The sequence below is a fragment of the Solanum verrucosum genome, unplaced genomic scaffold, assembly GCF_900185275.1.
Source record: "Solanum verrucosum unplaced genomic scaffold, falcon-dt-bn FXZP01000049.1, whole genome shotgun sequence".
Lineage (NCBI taxonomy): Eukaryota > Viridiplantae > Streptophyta > Magnoliopsida > Solanales > Solanaceae > Solanum > Solanum verrucosum.
Window position 1 is genome coordinate 1,641,448 of NW_026020221.1, and position 19,997 is coordinate 1,661,444.

Sequence of the window (19,997 nt, forward strand, 5' to 3'; positions counted from 1 at the left end):
TTTTCCCAATTATACTTTTCTATAAAATAATATTCTTCCATTTCATTTCTATATAAGTAAATTTTGAGTGAATCAATAAACCACCAATTTGCAGGTGATAGCTCAGGGTTCTAATGGAAGGAAACTATAGAAAGTTAGAAACTTGACAAGTTTGATTATCCAAATACTGTTCACTAAAGGAAAAAGTCTTTTTTTTCTTCCTTTTCTGTAGCATAATAATTTGCTTGTGACTGATAAGTCTGCCACTTTGTTGAAGAAAAGTGTAACAAATCTAAGTCGGTCCACTGTAACAGGATATGTTTATAATTGTTATAAGTCAAAAGAATTGGGCCCAGGATGACAAGAATTTGTCACAGTGTGGTTGGAATAATTCAACATTTTAATGTTTCTCCAGTTTCAAAATCTTACGAAATAAAAGTATATTCAAATCTCGTTACAAAAACTATACTAATATCTTCTACTTGTATATCGGATATAACATAAATAAAAAATTTATTTAAAAAAAATCAAAATTTTGCGGTAAATAAAAGATACTTTCCTAAAAAGTCATGTATATATCTAACACAACACTAAAAAAACAAATTGAAAATAGAGGGATAAATTATTTTTTTAAAAGAAAATAACATAATATCTAAATTATTATTTGAAGGGGGTGGGGGCGATTAAGTAAAAAAAAAATTAAATACTTTTATAAAAGAAATTTAAATGAAAAAATAAAATAAAAAATGAGGGGGTGGGGGATACGGTGAAGAGGAAATGGTGGAGTGGGGTAAGAAAAATATTTTACCGTTTTAATTTTTAAATTATGATGAGTTGGACGATCCTTACTTCATAATCTAATATTTTACGCACCATCTACCTACCTACACATGAAGATAAACATGTATTGATTGCACATACTATTAACATCATTCTTCCAGCATTTGCCTATCTGATCCAATTTTTTTTGCATATCTACCTTAACCCTTGTAATTCTGAAAATATAAATAGTTTCTATTTGGCTACATACATAGGAAAACAAGGCTGGAAAAACTCTATAACTTATATTCCTGGCTACTGAAAAATGCTGCTTACGGAACGATCACCATGTACACGCCAAATTGTTTCACCAAGAAGGTTTGCAACTGAGAGAACAGTCAGCTGGGGGAAGTAGTGTCTGTCCATCACAGGAATTGTGTTTGTCGTGATAACCTCTTCAAATAAGCCACTTGACAACAATTCAATTGCAGGGGGGCTGTCATCACAAAATATCAGCACTTTAGCCAACAGCAAATGAAATATGCATAATGACTAAATTGTGCGATAAATGAGTATAGGTGCCTAATGGAAAAAAAGAGCAATAGCATTTGCATCAAATAGACAGAAAAGAGCCATGTCAAGTCTTTGTCTTGACAACAAACTTATACAACAAGTCTAATACAAGACAACTCCTATGATATCCAATTTCAATGAGCCAGAATTTTACTCGTAAATGGACATGTCTATATCCACAAGTTATTCTCTTGTATTAACTAATGTTGTTCAAACTCCACAACACATGTTGATGGAAGCTCAGTCCAATTAACCCTGGTTCATGAACTACTAAAGAATAGAACAATTTGCACGCAGGAAGAGTTCAATTGCACGTTAAAGAAAAAACAAAAAATCAAGTGTGTAATAAAGAACCCATACCAAGATACAGTGTAACTGAAAGCTTATTCCAAAATATATAAAGATTTTTCCATGTTTGTATGATGCACAGAAATGTTACCTAAAAACACCATGTGTACAGCATGCATAGATTTCCCGTGCTCCCTCCTCGTGCAAAAGTTCTGCACCTTTGCAAATAGTCCCTACGATCCATCAGCAAGATGTTAATATTCAAAACTGATCTCCTCAGAAAGAAAGAAAAAAAGGGAGCTGACCAAGGACTACAGAAACATAAGGAAATTTAATAAAAACTGGGAATGGAAGTTCTTATTGAGACACTTCATAATCTAAGACAGATTTACGCGTAACGAAAAAACTGGATGCTCTCTTTGAAAAGGGAGAGAAAAAAACAGAAATCTCCAGTTTATGGCTTGCCATGAGTATCTGATATATATAATCAAGCTCACCTGCTGTGTCAATGATGTCATCAACCATGACAGCAACCTTTCCTTTAACATCACCAATCAGGTTCATAACCTGCGGGCAACAACAAAAGATGGAATCAATGACAAATAAAATGGCGTGAAACGCAACCCAAAAATAAAAAAGTGAAACTGATCTTAGAACCTAGAACTTATTGCTTTGCGAAATACTATAAAACTCTTGGTATTGTTCTTTTATATTCATGGATTATGAGCATGTCTGGTTTTCTGCCTCTTTTTAAGTAGAAGATTTATTCATGAAGGTGATAGTGATAAAATACAAATAATAATTTAGGAGATGATTCACCACATGAGCAAACCATATCTGAAAAGATAGACCAAAATAGAGGGGGAAGCTATACAAAAACTGTAGACAGACGCACACAAAACAAGAACACCACTGTACCATAATTATTTGGTGTCATGATCTCACTAAGCATTTGGCCTAGATCAAGTCATCTGCCAGAGATCTATGAAGAAGCAGCCGTTACATGGTCAAAGAGGATGATGCAATCTCGTTTATTTTTATCTCCACAATTTATTCTCTGAAGATTTAATTTAGTTTCTTTGCATACATGAGATGACTCTATCAATATAATGAAGAAATAATAGAGCCCATGTTAGATAGACAGGAGGATATACACAAGACAGAAAATTTCGCTCAATGGATAGAAAAGAATCATTTCATCTACTTCATGTATCTATGAGTAAAAGCCAATAGGAGATAAAACTGTGTCAAGTGTGAAATCAAAAACTTTATCTCTGAAACTACCTCAGCAAGATTGTGCTCCTGGCGTCTTTTGTCGACAATGGCTAAAGGTGCATCCAATTTTTTTGCAAAAGCACGTGCTCTAGCAACTCCCCCAACATCAGGAGAGACCACCACCAGATCATTGGAACTAATCTTCTTGCTAGCAAGGTAATCCGTGATAACAGGCTAGCATGTACAAAGAACGGAAACTGCCAATCAGCTAAGTAAATTTGCAGTTCTTAATGTTTCTGACACACTTAATAGATTACCTGACATTGTAAATGGTCCACTGGAATGTCAAAATAACCCATGGATTGCCCAGAGTGAAGATCACAAGCTATAACACGATCTGCACCTGCTTCTGTTATAACGTTCCCGACCAATTTGGCAGCAATGGATTGACGATTTTGTGTCTGAAAAGATATAAAATATGATAAATTAACATGTACTTAAGAATGTCCTTATATTATTACTTGTTTCTTTGTGTTAAAGACAGAAGTTGGAAATATCGTTTTTCTCATTCTTTTGGTAAATATTCTCATCAATTAATAACTCTTTGGAATTAACCAGGGAAATCCTGACTGACAAGAAAAGTGAAGACGAAAAAAGCATAAATAGGACAGAAGAATCCAAGCTAAATGTAGTTAAGTGCAGCACCGCCCAAGATGTCAGCAAAGAGCATAATATACTGATCAACTATGCTTCAATCGCAAATTAGTTGGGATAAGTCAGATGAATCCTTTGTACTCATTACGCTTTATTCAGATACATCCCATTCCAACTCCAAATCATTTACTTTTTAAGATGAATTAGGAGCATTATAAAAAAGACAACAACTAGACATTCTTTAACTCTCATATTTATTCTTATACATGGATATACAAGTCTCAACCAGCATAAACAGACTCTGATACCATGTAAAAGTATTATTGAATTGTGTGTTCTATACTATTACACCTGGCCCTACTATATATTGGAACACTACGTTGGATACTGTTTGGATATGTTTAGGACTTCAGATTCCTAGTTTGAGTAGTTTGTTTATGATTATATTTCAGAATGCATTGTTTAGTTAGGATACTTTAGAAGTGCTCAGTTAGGAGCCTTCTTAATTCTTGTAACCCTAGATTTTACATCATTTCTCTAGGTGTTTATATCAGGGCTCTATAGGCTGTAACGAGACCGATCCAATTTTTCTTCTCCATACCAATCACCATCGATGGTCAACAACGGCAACAATCTCAGAGTTGTCAATGTTGACAGCACAACCGGTACCAACATCATTATTCAATTAAATTTTGCTTAGGGGTGGTCACAACTTCACCACCTGTAAAGATCAATTTTCCATGCTATGTATGGCTACAACCTCATTAACATCTCGACAGGACCACTCCAGCCCCTAGAAGCACTATCACCCTTGGGATACTTTATTAGTGTTCAGTTAGGAGTCTTCTTAATTCTTGTAACTCTATTTAAACAGCTCATGCTTAATAATAAACAGATTTTACATCACTTCTGAGTGTTTATACTATACACTATAATTCTTTTCCATGTAGGACAGTATATACAATCCTAGTCCTTTTCTAACATTAACATTTAACAAATGCTGAAATACTGTAAGTTGACAACAAAGAGCCAAGCTTTCATCTCAACTTGCTGGTGTTGCCTATATGAATTATTTGCTTCAACTGCATCTTGTTCTTAGTTAAACCCGCAATGACTTTGATATATTGTACAGTAGTTTTTTGGAGACAACGTTACTCACTATCTTAAATTTATCCAGTCTCCTTTTATCATTTTCATTAACATATTATCACTCATCCCTATGAACTTGTGCTGTCAACTTGTGAATAATCAAAAAATATGAAAACTAAAAACACAAAATTTGGACAGCAGATAAACTTGCCTTCCTATCAGCTCTGGCATATCCAAAATATGGAATCACAGCAGTGATATTTTTGGCTGAAGCCCTTCGGCATGCATCTATCATCACCAAAAGCTCCATAAGGTTTTCATTGGCTGGAGGGCAAGTGGGCTGAATCAAGAAAACATCACATCCTCGAACACTTTCTTGCAACTGGATATAAATTTCACCATCAGCAAAGCGCTTGATGGTGATCTTCTCCAGTTCATGCCCCATGTTCCAAGCAATTTCCTAAGGAATAAAGAAAAAGAACTGCATGTCAAGAAAAAAGGCATAACTTAAAAGATGACAGAAATTCAATGGATTTCACAGCTTGAATAACAATTTATGTAGCAACTGATTATTTTTTCTGATGATAGTAGTGTCCAAGCCAGCTTACACGCAACCTAAACTATTGCATCAGGCACCTGCTACCTCCAACCAGCCTAAGCAACCTTGACTATTCCTGTTTACTTTTTGTAATTCAATCACCTTGATATATAGGAGTTCAGGAAATTAGGACCGAAAAGAAGGGTGTGCTGGAGGCAGAGGCGGACTTACACCATAATGAAGAGGTGCATGGGAACCCATAAGTTTAGCTCTAACTATGGATTATTATGTAGATATATGTTAGAAATATTTTATACACAATAAGTGGGCACCCGTTATCAGATAAAGGTGGACTAATCGTATATGAGGTCTTCTAAATCCTTTTTATTTGCAATCAATCCTCTATTGAGTCTTTTTACAGTATTCCATCTCCCCATTGCATGGAAGCTTTTTTCTTTCTCTTTTCTTTCCTATTTAGGTAGTTTACTTCATTTCCCATATAATCTTTAAAGACTGCTTCATGAGAAAAGAAATTAAAGCCAAAATGTCCACCCTGAAACATAAACCATACACCAATTGCTATAAATAATAATAAGAAACTATATCAACGAGCAGCTTCGCTATACTTAAGGAATTAAATTCATTACACTATTCGCCATTCTATTTCTATACTTAAGGAATTAAATTCAATATAGTATTCACACTTCAATTTTTTTTGTAAGGTTTCCTTTCTTTTCAGACACTACTTTAATCATTCTTCATCATTGTGTGATCCAGTCCATAGATCTCTTTCATATGGTTATCTTGGAAATTTCTATCTTTTACTTATGTCACTGATGATATTGGTAGGTATTCTAACACTATATAAATAGGGCAGCTCTCCCTCAGTTGGAAGATATCACAGACAGAGAAGCAGCACAGCAGTGTCAGAGCACAGATCACAGCAGTGTAAGGAAATAGTCAGTGAGAAAATAGAGAGTTGTATTGTAGCAAGGTGGAAAATCAAAAGAGGATTCGTTTTTTTTGTGTAGTGGTCTTTGAGTATTTTACTCGGGACTACAAAGTATAAAATTCTTTGCTCTAGTGAGATCAATTGTTCCTCTTGAGTCGTGGCTTTTCCCATAGTTTAAAAAGATTTTCCACATAATTTTTTATGACCATGGTGTCCGGGCCAGTTCTTGCGCACCTCGACTAATTCCACAGTATACCTGCCACCTCCCACCGGCAATAGGTACCAGAAAACTCTGTCCACTAAGGCTAGAACATATGAGAAGAATCACCTAGTGTTTTTTGCCACATTAAAATTCTTGGCGTTCTACTTAACTAAATATTATGTAGCTTGACTTAAAATTTCCACACCCATTCATCGTTTATTTTTTTGTTAAGATGTCCCACATCGGAGGGACGAGAATTTGGTCTCCTTATATGGACTTGGACAAACCTCCCCTCATGAGCTAGCTTTTTGGGTTGAGTCAGGCCCGGGTGTCATATCTTTACACGGTATCAGAACTAGACCCCCAATATGTTGTTCACCAATGTTGGGCCCTCATTTAGAAGTGTTCATGTTCCAGTTGAGGTCTGGGCGTACGGGGGAGTGTTAAGAAGTCCCCATCAAAGGGATGAGACTTTGATCTCCTTATATGGACTTGGACAAACCTCCCCTCATGAGCTAGCTTTTGGGGTTGAGTTAGACTCAGGTGTCATATCTTTACAATATCTACCTCTTCAAAGTTTGAACACCCTTCGCTAGAATCCTGGCAACACCACTGATCTTTACAGTTGAAGGAGGCACCAACATAATGGTACAAAAAGTACTCATTTATGAAAATATACACATAAGAATTCACTGATAATAATTTCATCATTTTGTTGTTGTAAGTGAATGACACGTTAATTGTAAGACAAGATAGGAAACTAATAGAACAAGAAACCAAATTGAAGGGAGATTTGTCCAAACGTTTGATGTGAAAGATTTGAGTCCAGCACGACAAATTCTAGGAATGATATAGATCGAGCTAGGACAAATTAAAGGTTGTGACTTCTGACAGGCTCAAAAGAAGTACATCGAACGTGTATATGAACGCTTCAACACAAAAAGTGCTAGGCCAGTTACCACACTTCTTGCTAGTTATATGAAGTTAAGCAAGAAGACATGACCTACAACAAATAAGGAGAAAGAAAGCATGTCCAAATACTCCTCAATTGGTAGGGTATTGTTATCAAATTTCTTGAGAACCCTAGAAAAGAATACTAGAAAGTTGTAAAATGGATACTCAGGTATTTGAAAGGAATCTCACATGAATGCTTTTATTTTAGGAAACCAAATCTAATCTTGAAGAGCTATACAGATGTCGATAGGTCCAGAGATCTTAATAATACAAAATCCATCATTGGATATTTGTTTACTTTTTCAAGGAGCTATAATACTATATCATGGTAGTCTAAGTTGCAGAATTGTGCCTCACTTTGAAAAACTACAGCAGAGTGCATCATTTCTACTGAAGCAGGCAACCAGATGACATGGCTCAAGCGATTACTTCAAGAACTCGAATTGCACCAAACGGAGTATGTTATCTATTCTGACGGTTGAAGTGTAGTAAACTTAAACAAGACCTTCATGTATAATGCAAAAGAAGAAAAAACGACGTCAAATATCATTGAATTTAGGTCAAGAAAATTCACACAAGTGAGAATCCCACAAATACATTGACTGAGGTGATACTGAGAGACAAGTTTGAGCTATGCAAAGAACTTTTCGGCATGAACACAATCTTACAAATTAGTGATATCTCCTTCAAGTGGAGGGGGAGAATTGTGGGGTTCAGCCCATGATCCTAGACAGAAAGTCTTCCTTCCTTTGGCATAAAAAGTCCGGCCAATGAATCTGCAGCAAATGAGATTTGGACAACCGGCCAATAAATCTCTTTATATTGCAACATTTTCAATTTCAATCTTTGTTTATGCCACTTATGACATCGGTATGGTACTCCTAACACTACAAAGTATAAACAGGACAGCTTTTCCTCAGTTGGAAGATACCACAAACAAAGACAGGCAACATAGCAGTTACAGAGAGCAAATTATACAGAGTGAAAGAAAATAGTGAGGTGGAATAATTAGAAGAAGATTCTTCCTTTTAATTCTTTGAATGTGTATTGTTCTATGAATAGTTACTTGGGACTATAAAGTGTAAAAAAAATTACTATAGTAATATCAGTTGCTCATTTTTAGTCATTGTGTTTTTCCTTTATTTTAAAAAAAAAATTCCACGTAAAAATATTTGTACTTATTTCTCTATTTTATTCCCATTATTTGACTATTAACATTATGTGGGTACTCACAGAGTCCCAACAATCATTAGTAATATATTATAAGTGAAATTACATGCATTGTTAAACATGATATATGAAATTCTTTGGGCGTGGAAGAGGTTGGAGTACTTATACTAAACTGTTAAAGACACCAACATATCAAGTTAGAATCCTAGAACGTAAATGTCTAACCTTTCATCTTTCGAAATTTACAGAGAACATAAGAGGATCCGACAGTCATTCAAGAGAAAAGGGATATGGTACACAAAAGTAAAGCTCACGGTCACAAAAGATAGCAGGAAAACCTCAGGGACATTCAAGACAATTTAGTTTATGGAAGTACTTATAACTAGGCATCCCCAAGTCCTCATATACAGAAGTATTTACCTCAGAAAGTGAAGGATTCGCAGTTCCAGAAAATAACTTCAGTTTGGGATTCAGCTTGGTATTATCTCTGTTAACTGCATTCTCTAAGCATTTGGCTTGCAAGAACGTTGGAAGTATCACATCATTAATGATTGGCACAGTAGGCTTCTCATTCACTGGTTCATTGATTTCACAATTCTAAGACAAAAAAATAGGCAAGCATTAATAAAATAAACAACTTTGCAAAAGCTCAAAAGACATTGAACCAACCAAGTAGGGCCTCTCATAGAGCTTAAATTCATGAAACTGGCTCCAAAAGTAAATGAACCAGATATGAAAAAATTATGCAGAATTAGGATAAAGAATCCATTTTTCCTGGAAAAACATAACCTATATAGAAAAACACCGACCGTTACTGTTTCCTAGAAGAACATAACCTACATAGAAATGACATGAACAAAAGAGAAGGAAAAAAAAATATACATATACCTCTTGTCTCTTACTCCAAAACAGGTAATAACTCTAAACATTTCAGTAAAAACTTTTACTCCAAGAATGGCAACATTCAGATACAAAATCATTGAAATCTAACTATTACTTTAGTACATCATAATTTTCTATAAAAATTTCATGCAAGTAACAGTAAAATCATAAATTTTTTAGGTAGATGTGTTTCTATACTTCAAAAAAAAAAAAACTCTTCAAGTAGTGAGACTGATAGTACACAATTGAGAATTGCTCAAGTCGTTCAGCACTTCCACCATCCATCATCAGATAGTTCAAGGGTTCGAGTGTAGGTGAGAACACTATTAATCCTTCCGATATATATATATATATATATATATATATCTTTTGGAAAAGAATGAGTAAAGCAGAAAACTGAAACATTTTACAAAAATAAAAGGTGGTGAAAATTGCATGTTATGCAATCCAACTCATTCGTCATAAACATGAAAAAAAAATTGTCAAAAAAGGGGCAAAAACATGGCGTTACTTGATTTCATTACATCCCCTCCATCTAAATTAATTCAACTGAATTTGGTTCTTAAAATTCTGCTTTTTCATAGCAATGAAAAAGAAGTACATATATGAATTCACCAACTGAATCGTTCAATCTTCACCACTGCAAAGCCCGATAGGGCCAAGGATGGATTCATCAGCGATTTTTTTTTCCATATAATTAAAAGTACTTACAATGACGGAGTTGGGAGGCCGGGTTCGTTTGAGAGCAAGGCTTGTGCGATAGAGAGAGGAGGAAGAAGAAAAGGAAGAGATGAGAGTATTTTTTTTAGCAGAAGAAAAAGAGGAGAGCAGAGTGAAGGAAGCCATCAAAATCAGAAGAGAAGAAGGCAGAGTGACCCGCCCGAGTTTCCTCTTCCCCTATTTATATGTGGGGCTTTTCGGTTTTGTGTCAGCGGGATTTTGTTTGCTAGGTCACACAATGACAAACACGCAGGTGTCAAAATAGGGTCATAAAAAGGATTTTGACTAAATTTTATTTTTTATTCTAATCTAATATATTTAATTTTTAACTAATTGAGAATTTGAGATGTTTTTTTATTCTAGTTTGGAATTATTTTGATGTAATAAATCAATAATATAAGTTTTTCCTAAAATGCGAATAATTAAGTAGGTTAACATTTGATAATTATGAGAAAAGGATTTAAAATGTCGGTAACGTATTGAAAATGGCTTAATTTTTTTTCCGTATTGAACATCAATTGATCTTAACATTAATTTTCAAGTTAAAGATATTTTTTCTTTTAATGGATTATGAAATGACGCGTGTGTGACTTTAATTCAATAAACGACATTGATTTATTGATTCATGTGTTTTAATCATAAATAATTCGACTCTGTGTAAACCTAAAAACGATTTTGAGTTCAACAATAGTGAAGTGATTTCACCATGCTAGCAATAATTGAATTTAACAACTAACTTACTTCAAAAGTTCAACAATAGATACGTAAGTACTACTTATTTAATTTAAATTCCATATATGTCACACAAACCAACAAACTAGTACTCCATTTGTTTCAAGTTATGTAACACAAATTTGAAGTTAAACTTTTTAATTTTAATCATGAATTTGAACTTGAAAATTTTAAGTCATTTAAAATAAATTCACATATTTGATAATTATATAAAAAATATTATAAGTCATGATAAAAGACAATTCAAAATTTGAAATATTTTTCATAAATTAAAATGAAAGAAGTAATCATTATTATAAATTTATAAATACAAATAGCCAAAAAAAAATCAAAAAAATACGTATTTCAATTAATTAAAGTTTATACATATTTAATTAAATCAAGAAAATCATAATTTTCTAATAACTAAGCACCAAAAAAAAAACTATAAACCAAAAATTTTCACGTGATATTGCCCACCAAAATAGCATGTTTTTCTTTTTTTGGAGTATTACGTGTTGTATCGCCGCATCCCTATATGATCTCTGTCCTTTACTGAGAAAATATCATTACTCTCTCTGCTTCAGTTTTACTTGTTTTGTACTAAAAACGTTTTTCACTTTTAACTTATAATATTAAATTAATGTAATTATTATAATAAAATGTTTATATTTATTATTATTTTTCTGGAGACTTGAAATTTTTTAAAACTAATAAATAAAAATGAAAGAAAGGAGAAAGTAAGTTTGTAACTAACTATGTGGTTGTGGGACTGATATGGAGTCATCTCTTTCCCCAAATTCCATTTTTGTGAAATAAACAATATACTTTGGCGGGCCCAATTTTCAAATGTTCCACAACAAACAGTGACTTGCAGTTTGTGAGAGAATAATTGTTGGTCAAAAAAGGAAAAAAAAGGTACCCATTTGCAAATAAAAATCTTATACTAAAAATAAATCCTTTTTTTTATATTTTAATAAATTTGAGTTTCTTAAATAATTTTCGTTCAATACTATTCTTATTATTAAATAATTATAGAAAATACTAGTTGTCAAATTAAGATTTTTAAAACATAATCAATAGAGTTAATTTAATAAAATAAATCTCTAATATATTTCTTAATCAAGTTAACATGACCAAGTAAAATGAAAAGAACAGAGTATTAATTACTATTTTTTCTATTATTTTTACTTGTTCATTATTCTAGAAATAGATGATCATTTTTGTTTATTCAATTTAGAAAATTAAGAAATAAATATCACTTTATTTCTAATTTATTTTTATTATTAATTATAGTTATTTTGTAATGTATTGAATTTATTATATTAAAAAATAATATAATAAAATTATAATTTTATTTTATTACTTTTTAAGATGTGTATCGAGTTAATATTGAACAAATAAACATAAACAAAAAAGATACTATTAGAATTTGATGGCTTTTTTTTTAATAAATAAAGGTGGTCTAAGGAACAATTTACGTTAACCTCCACTAATCTATTCGATTCCTCCAACTTCTCACCAGTCCCCATCATAAAATTGGACCAGTCTTACATCACAAATACTCTTTTTATTTATGAGTATCAAATTAGTGAATTAGATTAAATTTGAATGGACAAAAAATAAATTGAGTTAAAATGGATTGAATTGTAATTTATTCATATAAATATGGATAAGAATGAATTTGGTCAAATATGATTTGGATAAAATAGTTTTAATTTATTTTTTTCCTTTCTTAATTCTTTTTCTTTTTTTGCTATTTTACTTATGCATATCTATTTCTTTTTCTGGTATTTGAAATATATTTTAAAAGTATGTCTATGAATTATGATATGATAAATGCATAATTAGATTTACGCAATCAAATTGATTAAATACACTCAATAAGATTAAATTAAAAGAACATTATACTCATAAAACTTCATAAACGAAAAACAATTTCATATAAACTCATGAAAAATATATATATCACATATATTGTTAAATTAGGTCTTAGGCCTAACTCACACCCCAAAAGCTAGCTCAAAGGAAGGAGGATTGCCCAAACCTTATAAGGAGTCCACCCATCTATTAACCACCGATGTGAGACTTTTGTCATTCTTTAACACCCCACATTCACGCCCAGTGCTTAGCATCTGGTGTGTGAGCAATTTTGATTTTGGGGTCCCCAACATCGGGTGAGACGGTCCCTGCTCTGATACCATGTTAAATTAGGTCTTAGACCTAACTCACACCCCATAAGCTAGCTCAAAGGGATGAGGATTACCCAAGCCTTATAAGGAGTCCACCCATCTCATTAACCACCGATGTGGACTTTTGTCATTCTTTAACATATATGAAATTTAATTTCAGACATGTTCAAGAGATCACAAGTTCAAATTGTGAAAAGAGTCTCTTGTAGAAATGCATGATAATATAGTGTACAATAAACTCTTATAGTCTGGTCCTTCTATGATCCCGCACATAGCACAATACTAAAAAAAGGATCCAATTCGACCTCTAAAACTGACTTCAACTTATAATTTGATCATAAAATCAAACTGATCTCTGGAGAATGGTTTTAAAAGGTTTTTTTTTTTTAGAGAAAAACTAACCTCAAAAGATGTTTGTTTCCAAAAAAAATTTTGAAAAAGTTCGACCTTATGAGGTCGATTTCAAAACAATAAAATGCATTATCCAAGGTTCGACCCCCACTTCTATGTGGTAGAATGCATTTTTATCACTAGACAATGAATGCTTATTGATTAAAGACTATAGTTTTTATTTATACTTTTTAAACATATATTTTGGTGGAAAAATTAACCTAAAGAAGTTGATTCTGTAAAAGAATAATTCTTTTGCAAGAGCCGATCTTCGGAGTTTGTTTTTGCAAAAGAATTAAAAGAAAAAACCGACCTCAGGAGATTAGTATTACAATTTTACTTCTTTTCTTAAAAAAATGACTCTCATGGTCGATTTGCATTTTTCAGTTTTTGGCGTTAAAAAATAGACTTTCAGAGGTTAAATTGCATTTTTCAGATTTTTTGTGTTAAAAAAATCAACAGGAGATCTCTTTTTTTAAAAATAAATATTTTTTAAATAAAATTCCGACCGTGCAAGGTCAATGTTTTCCGACCTCTAGTTACAGTGGATTTTAGGTAAATATTTAGTATTGACAAAAGCTTAGTGCATCAGACTGCCTTTTTTCAATTTCAATCTTATCCATATCCAAAAAAAAAATTAAAACACCAAAAGAAATATAATAAGACATTACTACCCCATTCATCACGAATACTGAATAACTTTGTTCAGTAATATTTAGTTGTCAAAATTGATTAATCAATAAATGAAATTGGCATTCTATAAGAAAATTGATAAACTTGGGTCCAAACTCAATTCTTCAAATCTTGTAAAAACTCAAAAACTTCTCAAAGCATTACCCATTTCAAAATCTACATAAAACACAGTTTCTGCAAAATCCAAGAAGAAAAAAACCCGAATATTGTTACCTATAGTATTGTATTGTCTTCATTAACAATCTTAAATTTGCAATTGCTTTTATTGTTAAAAAAAGAAAACCACTCCAAGATTTCATGGATGGAACACTAAATCAAGTGTCAAGCTGGAATTTCAGTGCTAAGAACTTTTTTCTGCTTGATCCTACAGTAGTATGCAATCTTCTGTCTCAATGATGTCAGGATTTCAATACTCCTACTGACAAAATCAACAGCATAGGCTGGAAAACATCAGGCTTCCTCCATTGACGGAGGTTTGAAGCTCACGAGAAAATATTCAGAGAGAGAGAAAGTGGAAAGATATTATTGAGAATCAAAAACTGAAAATAAACAATACAGGGTATTGTGTATATATATATACACATTGTTCAACTAACCAACTTGATCTGACACAATAACAAACTTAACCAACTGATTTTGTGAACTCAACTAATTCTATGAACTCTAAAGCTAAATGTGATGAATTAAACTAATTACAAACTAATTGAAACTAATTGTAATCTCATCACCCCCCTCAAGTTGGAGGTGAGCTAAACACAGACAACTTGCCCAAAAGTGTAGCATGCTTAACACCAGTTAAGGCTTTGGTGAAAACATCTGCCAATTGAGAGCCTGTAGGAATGTGTCGAAGTGTGATCAGGCCTTGTTGGAGCTTGGTTCTGACAAAGTGACAGTCGACCTCTATGTGCTTAGTTCTCTCATGAAAAACTGGGTTCTTAGCTATGTGAACTGCTGCCTGACTATCATAGAAAACAGGTATAGGCAAAGAACAGTGCACTGTCATCTCATCAAGCAACCTTTCAAGCCATACCAATTCACCCACTACTTGTCTCACAGCTCTGTACTCAGCTTCTGCAGAAGATAAAGAGACTGTGGCATGTTTCTTGGACTTCCAACTAATGGGACTATCACCCATGAGGACCAGGTAACCACTAACTGACTTCCTTGAATCAGGACAAGTAGCCTAATTGGAATCACAAAAAGCATTGACAGTGAGGTCAGGTTTAGTGGAAACAAAAACTCCTAAAGTAGGATCTTGTTTGAGATATCTTAGGGCATGGTAAGCAGCCTTCAAATGAGGTTCTCTGGGTGACTGCATGAACTGGCTGAGGTGCTGGACACTATATGTTATATCCATTCTTGTGTTGGAGAGAAAATTGAGCTTGCCAACCAACTTTCGATAGTGAGTAGGACCCAATAATAACGTGCCTTCTGTGGCTTTTAGTTTTTCAACCGGATCAAGTGGTGAAGTAGTGGTCTTGCAGTCAAGTAAATCGAACTCCTTCAGGAGGTCAAGAGTAAACTTTCTTTGTGAAATGAGGACACCATCAGGTCTATATAGTATTTCCAATCCCATAAAATAATGTAGTTTCCCCAAGTCCTTTATTCTAAATTGATCATGCAAGAAAGCCTCCAAAGAGGCAATTTCCTCAAAGTCAGTCCCAGTCAAGATGATATCGTCAACATATACAACAACAAATACTAGTGAGCACCCTTTCTTCTTATAAAAGAGTGAATAGTCACTGTTTGAATGAGTGTACCCCTTTGAGCAGAGGCTGCTAGCTAATTTGTCATACCACTGCCTGCTAACTTGTTTCAACCCATACAATGACTTCTTCAATTTGCAGACCATGGCTTTACTATCTATTGCAAGTCCTTGTGGCAATGTCATGAAGACCTTCTCATTCAAGTCACCATGAAGGAAGGCATTATTAACATCTAACTGATACAAGTCCTAACCTTTCTTAACAGCTAAGGAAATAAGAGTCCTTACAGTAGTCATTTTCACTACAGGTGAAAAGGTCTCATTGTAGTCTATGTCAGCCTGTTGTGTGTATCCTTTCACTACCAATCTTGCCTTGAATCTCTCTATACTTCCATCTGCCTTGTATTTAATTTTATACACCCATTTGCACCCAATGGCATGCTTGCCTTTAGGCAAAGGGACCAGTTCCCATGTGTTATTTGCATACAAAGCATCAAATTCTTGTGTCATTGCCATTTGCCATGCAGGGTTTAGGATTGCTTCTTCATAAGAGGAAGGTTCACTGTCATGTGAAATGGTATGAACTAGTTGCTGACTCTTGGGACATAGGGAGGTTAAACAGACATAGTCATGATTAGACATAAATGAGGTGAGGGAATGTAGTGGAGCAGAGGTATCAGTGTTAGAAGTGGAAGGATGCAGTTTAGGCAAGGTGTAATTATATTCTTTTAGGTAGGTGGGGGTGTGAATGGACCTAGTTGTCCTTCTAGGTTTTTGTGAAGCAGCACTATGTGAGAGTGTGGGAGCAATTTCAGGCTGTGTACATGGATTCAGTGTAGTTTCAGTATCATTATTATTAGTGGACACATGATCATGAGTAACTCTTAGTGATGCATGAGAATTCAACACTTCATCATGAACAAAAGTATTATTTGTACCAGGTACACTGGGCAATTTATCAGAATGATGGACAAGTGAATTTATGACGGAATTAAAACTTGAATTGACAGGAGCAGTAACAAAAGGAAAAATAGTTTCATGAAAAAGAACATCCCTAGACATATGAATTCTTTTGGTAGCCAAGTCTAGGACCTTGTAACCTTTTGTATTGTAGGGATATCCAACAAAAATGTGTGGTGTGGTTCTTGGTTCAAATTTATCCTTGTGGCTTTTCAAGGTGGTTGGAAAACAAAGGCATCCAAAGCTTCAAAGGTGGGAATAGGTTGGCCTTTTTTTATACAGTAACTCATATGGGGATTTGTTATGTAACAACTTTGTGGGCAGTCTATTGATGAGATATGTAGCAGTGAGGACACATTCTCCCCAATATCTTACATGTAATTTTGATTGGAACAAGAATGCCCTTGCTGTTTCAAGAAGATATTTATGTTTCCTTTCTACTACACCATTCTGTTAAGGTGTATAAGGGCAGGATTTTTGGTGTATGATGCCTTTTTCTTGGAAAAAATAAGTTGCTTCTGCATTTGTGAACTCCAAGCCATTATCAGATCTGATGGCTTTAAGTTTAGTTTGGAATTGAGTTTCTATGAGAGTTACAAAGGCTTTTACAGTTTGTAATGCATTGCTTTTACACCTAAGTAATTGTGTCCAAGTAGACCTGCTATTAACATCTACCATAGTGAGGAAGTAATGATAACCATTATGAGTGGGCACATGATATGGTCCCCATAGGTCAATGTGAAGTAGTTCAAATACCTTGGTGGTTGTGGTAGTGCTGTCAGGGAAGGGCATTCTGGTTTGTCTAGCCATAGGGCATATGGCACAAGTAAAAGGCTGTTTGTTTGAAAAATGTATTGGTATGGTAGAGATACCTCTCATCTTTACAAAAGGCACATGTCCAAGTCTAGTATGCCACAAGAATTCACTACCTTGAGCATGAGTATGAACAGAATTAACAGCAAAGGAAGGAAAACTATTAACAGACCTTGAAGGAAAACCAACAGTACAAACTTCTTTATTAGAAACATGAGAACATTTTACATTGGATGGTGCTGAAGTTTGACATTCAGTCCCAGTTAAGACTTGCTTATTTTGAACTGAAGAAAGAACATGCTGGTAATTGGAAAAACAATCAGTAGAACAACAAATGACATGAGATAAACCACCAGAAGTTGGTCCACAACTGTTGCATTTTGGACAGAAAAAATACAGTCCATTCCTAGCTCTACCAAGTGCCAGAGGGCTCTTCAGAGAAGGGCCCTACAATAGACAAGAAAAGCTGTCAAAACTGATTGTTCCTTTGAGCTGGAGTGCCAAACAATGAACTGAAATTAAGTTGAATTTGAAACTAGGTATGAATAAAACTTTGTACAGAGTTAAAGTTGAACTCAAACAAACATCACCAATTTCAATTACTTTGACCTTGTATCCATTTGGTAAGGTGATCAAGGAGGGATAAGGTAGTGTCCTAAGGTTAGTGATGGCATTTTTGGTGTAAGTCATGTGATGTGATGCTCATGAATCTATGATCCAAGAATTAACAGCTAATCTAGCACATTTACATGACAAATTACCTATCTCAGTAATTGAAGAATAACAAAGCCAATATACATGCTAGGTTCACTGCTCCGCTAAGCATATCTCTTGAGCCATCAGTCCCATTTCCAGCCTGCAGAGATCCTAGGAGGTTGAGTAGCTGCTCATATTGACCTTTGGACAGATTCACTGGTATTTGCTTCCTTGACTCATCAGGTACCTCATTTCGGTTCATGTCTTCCTCAGAACTGTACACATTTGCTGCAGACCCTGAGCTTCTTCCTTTGGAAGGTCTAGAATTGGATGGGTAACCATAAAGTTTGTAGCACCTATCCTTGGTATGTCCAGTACGTTTGCAAAAGTCACAAAATAAATTTGATATGTTACTAGTGCTAGAGTTGCCTCTGAAAATAGTGTTGGGATTGCAGCTGCTAGCACCTCCTTTTGAGGAGGTGTAGCTGGTCCTAAAACCTTTGGATCCTGCAGCAACATTAGATGAAACAGAGGCATTCAATAAAGTGGATTCCAAAACAGTGTGATTGTGAGGCTTGACTTCCCTTTGTCTTTCCTCTTGTGATAATATGGCAAAAGCTTGTGCCATGCTAGGCAATGTAGACATCATGAGAATGCTTCCTCTCACAACAGTGTACATTTCATTCAAGCCCATCAAAAAATGCACCAATCTCCTATCCTGTTCAGCTTGGTGCATTTTGGCTTTACCACCACAAACACACACACAGCTACATTGAGAGTGAACATCAAGAGTGCTCATTTCCTCCCATAATTTCTTCATCTTCGTGTAATAACCAGTGACATCCAAGGTCCCTTGTACAAGATCATTGATCTCCTTTTGCAACTGATAGAGTTTACAACCATTAGTCTGGTCATATCTATCTTCCAGTTCATCCCAAAGTTCCTTGGCATTGTTAACATATTGTAAACTGTCGCGCAGATCAGGTGATAGGGAATTAAGGATCCATGAAGTCACCATATCATCACACCTCTCCCACTGCATGAAAGAAGGATCTGTAGAAGTCGGCTTAACAACTTTGCCAGTGATGAAACCAGTCTTACTTTTAACAGATAGGGCCCTGAGAACAACTCGTCTCCAAGATCTGTACCCAGTTCCGTCAAAAACAGCTGGTAATAATGTTGAACATGCATTCTCAGAAGGATGCAAGTAGAGTGGACTACCGAAATCCAATTGAGCAGGAACAACAGGTGCATCTCCCATGGATGAAGATTGGAGAGTAATTGGGAACAATCCGAGAAGTGTGAAGTAAGAAGGAAACGAGAAAGAAGAACAAATAGCAGGGGAACAAAAAATCACAAAATCCCTAAATCATAGTCGTGAAATCGAACTGAGAATCGAAGGATACGCAATACTCACGAAACAATGTGGATGCAGAAAGTAGGAATCATCCCCTGTGCTTTGATACCATGACAAAATCAACAGCATAGGCTGGAAAACATCAGGCTTCCTCCATTGATGGAGGTTTGAAGCTCACGAGAAAATATTCAGAGAGAGAGAAAGTGGAAAGATATTATTGAGAATCAAAAACTGAAAATAAACAATACAGGGTATTGTGTATATATATACACATTGTTCAACTAACCAACTTGATCTGACACAATAACAAACTTAACCAACTGATTTTGTGAACTCAACTAATTCTATGAACTCTAAAGCTAAATGTGATGAATTAAACTAATTACAAACTAATTGAAACTAATTGTAATCTCATCACCTACGAATAGCCGAGTTGACACAAACCTGACTTGGACATCACCGTTATAAAAATAAAATATAAATGTAGCAATTCCAATGCGAACCA

The 19,997-nt window shown here is 34.4% G+C and overlaps 2 protein-coding genes across 2 annotated transcripts in view; both read right to left on the reverse strand.

Moving 5' to 3' along the window:
• The window catches only part of LOC125831618 (E3 ubiquitin-protein ligase BOI-like), a 236,953-nt gene that overhangs the window by 160,351 nt on the left and 56,605 nt on the right, over positions 1–19,997 (reverse strand). The window lies entirely within an intron of this gene.
• Positions 1,043–10,101, reverse strand: LOC125831612 (ribose-phosphate pyrophosphokinase 1-like). Its single transcript, XM_049510781.1, has 8 exons — positions 9,967–10,101; positions 8,794–8,970; positions 4,769–5,017; positions 3,132–3,275; positions 2,884–3,048; positions 2,097–2,166; positions 1,751–1,832; positions 1,043–1,234 (listed from the first exon to the last, which is right to left on the reverse strand). The coding sequence occupies exons 1-8, from the start codon at positions 10,099–10,101 to the stop codon at positions 1,054–1,056; spliced, it is 1,203 nt and encodes a 400-aa protein (XP_049366738.1). The 3' UTR covers positions 1,043–1,053.